The sequence below is a fragment of the Helianthus annuus genome, chromosome 2 (genome assembly GCF_002127325.2).
Source record: "Helianthus annuus cultivar XRQ/B chromosome 2, HanXRQr2.0-SUNRISE, whole genome shotgun sequence".
NCBI lineage: Eukaryota > Viridiplantae > Streptophyta > Magnoliopsida > Asterales > Asteraceae > Helianthus > Helianthus annuus.
The window spans coordinates 149990225-149994723 of record NC_035434.2 but is presented as its reverse complement, the minus strand read 5'-3'; the positions used below and the strand labels follow the sequence as shown (position 1 = coordinate 149994723).

The 4499-nt window shown below is 34.7% G+C and overlaps 1 protein-coding gene across 1 annotated transcript; it reads right to left on the bottom strand.

The window, feature by feature from the left end:
- Positions 1-297: 297 nt before the first annotated feature.
- On the bottom strand, positions 298-1233 carry LOC110898137. Its single transcript, XM_022144893.1, has one exon. It carries the CDS (start codon positions 1231-1233, stop codon positions 298-300), a length of 936 nt encoding a protein of 311 aa, XP_022000585.1.
- Between the last annotated feature and the right edge of the window lie 3266 nt (positions 1234-4499).

The window sequence follows — 4499 nt, the reverse complement described above, 5'->3', positions numbered from 1 at the left end:
TGATGCACTTTCATTATGATTTCAAGTCTCGAGTACAATTTGGGAATAAAACCAAATACCACAAAGGTACAACTTACAAAAATAGAAAGTACAAGTAGACTTGCCAAAAATGGAAAGATTGAAAATACGAGGTGTCACACCAGTAAAGTGCGAGGGATGGTAGGGATCAGAAATCGGCATGGTGTATGGTGGGAACCATCTGAGTGGCTCATCAAGTGGTGAAGAAGTAAAATGAGCATAAGGTGCAGACTGAGGTATATGGGGAAAAGCTTCTGAAACATGAGGGTTATGGCTAGGCTACTGGCCTGAAGTGCCCTCCCCTGGACGGGGTGCGGGTATGTCCTGCAAGAAAACAATAGGGAGATCAACACGGTGAACATCAGACTCCACTGGGTGAAAAGGAGCAACATCGGCGGGTGCAGGTGCAAGTGGAGGAGTGACTAGCTCAATAACAGGAGGGTCAGCGGGTGCAGGAACTGGATCAGGTATGAGGGGTGCAATGTCAGGTAAGCCAAATGGAATAGGGTCAAGATCAGGCAAAGGATCAGGAGCATGTATCGGCTCAGGATCAGCGGGTGCATCAATAGGCTGATCAGGGACATAATCGGGCTCAAGTCCAAGCTCAAAGTCATGTGGAGGAGACGGTGCAGCTGACATGGCCATATCGTCATTAGAATCAGTGGCATAACGTCGCAGCCCAACTGCCTGTAAAGCGGAAGAAGTCACAGACTCAAAGGAATCTGCGACAGAGTGTAAACTAGAGTCAGAAGAAAACTCAATAATGGGGATCCCAAGAAGTGGAATAGCAACAACGTCCTCATCGAGCTCTCCATCACCATGAGCGTCATCGGGAGGACCATCAACAAACAGATCGAAATCATCGTCAAAAAGATCGTCAAAAGGCCAAACCTCAGGTGGGATGACCATGAGAGGAACGGGAGCGAGGATCGGTGCCACGACATGCTCACCATCGGGGTGACCGATGATAAGATGATCGTGAACTGGAATGGGAATAACAAAAGGATCCTCGTCTGGGATACCATCAGCAAGCAGTAAGTCGTCTCCAAATTCAGGCAGTGCAAATGGCTGGAAATCGTCATCGTCGTCTGATAACATATTTGGGTCGCTCTCAGTATCGGATGTGAAGAGCTCTGGCTCTGGGGCGATCTCATCATCAGAAACAATAGCCATGGGGTCATCAATGTCGGACAATCCGCTCTCGGACGAAGACATAGTGTCTGTAACAGAACAATCACAACATATGCACATATATTAACCACTACATTTAACATGTAATTAAAGGCAATGTATCATGAAATCACTTATCCTCATAATCTTTCTATCCTTCCTAGTCTCCCAGACTAGACCACCTAGTCTCCCAGACTAAACCATAAATGCAACCTTACTATCGTGTTTCGTGTCTGTTTGTAAAATGTTTGTTTCCATGGATCTGGGCGTTTCGTGTATGCAATGAAAACATGTTGTAAAAATATTTTCATGAGAGCCCTAATGATTTTAGTCTAGACTCGAGAAGGAATCCTAGTTCACTACAATCGAAGCTCTAATACCAAACACTCACACCCTGACTTTTTGTGGATGCGTGATTATGTGTGACTTGCTTAATATCATTGCATTCAACCATAACAAACAACAATATGATAAAACACAAGATGTTCATCCATTAAATAAGTTTAAAAACATCAAAAACATCATTGTTTGAAACATAGACTTCAAATCCGAATTACAAACCATACGAATTGTTTAGAGTTCCATATGGACTCATCAAAAGACTCTAAATAAAACCAAGCTTTGGAAGATGTGTCTCATCCAGGATAAGACACACTATCCAAACCCTAAGACACCGGATGACATCTTTTATTCTCAACATAACTTGAAACATCTAAATGCCCGTCAGATTCACTTTTAATTCCCTGAAATACATGTAGTTTGAAAACATCAACAGAAGTTGAGCGAGTTCATGTATTTATTTATGTGTATGAATAAAACCTTTTAATAATTGTATGTATGTATGTTTTGTAAATCCCGGTATGAAAGCAAAACAAGGAAATAGATCAATTAATGGTTTGCAAGGCCATTAACATGCGTGCAACGGCTTAGGAAGGCTCAAACCTAGCAGATTTTGTACCGGGCCTCCGGCTGTAAGACATAGTCACCTCATGGGCCAATCCCCGGTCTACACGGGTGTGGGCTCGCTACACCCAAATAGATCTATCACTCATGCCCCTCGGTCCTAACACGAGAATTAATGGTCTTAGGAGTGCGCCTACCCATTCACATGATCTACTATGCAATCCTTAGCCAACCATACCAACTGTAATTGTTTGTAAACATTTTGTAACATGTACTTCACCCCCGAAGTTATAAAACTGAAAACTGTTAAAAGAAAAGGGGGACATGAACTTACAGTCTTGCGTTCTTTGTAACACCGTAACTCAAAGCTCCGCCTGGTGTACACGACTACCTACAACGTACTAATGTCTATTAGACGAGCGGGTCGTGCCTTGATTTAGTATTAGTTAGTGTCTTTGAGTTACGTTCTTTGTATCTTCAATATTATTCCATGTTATATAATTGTTTGTTAAAATAATAAATATTTTAACTTAAATTATATTTACTAAATTTTGGAATAATTGTTAAAACAATATATATTAACTTGACACTTTTCACGTAATTATACATGTATTTCCTTCCCAAGGATGGGTGTATTCGTATTCTTGTATTTGTATATTTTTGCCATGTATTGGGGTCATATTCCGGTATGTATTTATACATATGAGAATACGTATTTTTATTGTGTTCATTAAGTATTCTTATACTCAATTTCGTATTAACTTTTCCGGAATATTATCTTTAATAAATGTTCACCAATATATATTTCCAAAATATATATTTTAAGAAATTTATAGTTTTCCTTTGGCAAAAATATTTGTATTTTCATATAAGTTCCAAATATAATATATTTTCAAGTCTAACTTAGAAAATATATATAAACTTATTTTTCTCCAAAAATGATATATTTCATATTTATTTTAGAAAATATATCTTTCATCCAAAATATATTGTATTTCATGTTTGTTTAAGAAAATATATATTTCTTTCAAAAATAATATATCTTCTAAAAATTTCAAGAAAAATATATATTTATACTTGCCAAAAATAATATATTTTTCCCTTATCAAAAATATGATATATTCTTGTAATAATTGTAAAAATCATATACTTACCAAAATAAACTTTCTGGAATATTTTGTAAGTTATATTACTTGGTTCGGTTTCACCAACATTTTGTGTAAAATGTGTATATTCATATTCTTGGAATTTTGGTAATATTTTTTATTGTAATTTTTGGTATTTTAGTGAGTTATATTATTTCATGTCCTAAAATAATATAACTAATACACATAATATACAAATAATCGCACACATGGTGACTTCTAAATGTATATTTCCTAAATACATATTTAGTCACTTTTAATTTATAAAAGCCAACCTCCAATATTTATATTTTTGTAACAAAAATTATGGTAAAGTTTATGTGAGAAATTCATGGTTTAAAATACACTTGTAAATATTTGTTTGGAAATATTTTTCTAAGTGTTTAATTTTTAGAAAAATTTTGCTATAGTTTCCCCTAAAAATGGAGGTTTCCATACCTTGAAGGTATATCATTTTCTTTTGTAAAATCAACACAATCAATTCACAATCAACAACAAACAATCCTTACTTACCAATTTTGCCAAAAACAAGCATAGTCTACTACTTCATGAACTTGAAAATTTGTCAAAATTTGTAGTAACTTACTAGTGTTCTTAGTAAGGCTTGTTACCCTTTAAAGTGTGGTTATTTATTTATAAATCACATTCTTTATGAATTTAGACTTTCACAACTTGTAAAATGATTTTTCTAAAATGTAATTTGCCCTGATGATTGGAATGAAATAAAAATGCTTGATATAAAAAAAAAAAAATCAATCTTTTGAATTTTTCTTGTTAACAACATATTTCTACACTTGATTTAACACTAAAACATGGTTGGTTCCTTTAAAAATCATAGTTATGTAAATCTTGTAATTTAAACTTGGTTTCTTGAGAAAACTATCTTTAAAATCATCCATGTTCAAGACTAATAACATGTATTCATCTTCATTTTACACAAAATCATCTTTGTTTTCAAGTTCATGTTCACATAATAGGATGATCATCTTGATTATTCACAAGATCATCCTCTCACTTGCTAGATCATGTGTTTAATCACAATGTAGCAAGTCTCATATGATGTTCAACATCATAAACATGTATGAACAACAATCATCAAGCATAACAACACATATTCATCAAGATTTCTTAACGATTTAAGCTTATGTTCAAGTTTCTTTCTTGTGATTCTTAGTGTTCTTCAAGATTATCATTATGTAACATCTTTTAACCACTAATATAAGATGTAAAATAGTAAGATCAAGGTTCTTACCACTAGCTCAA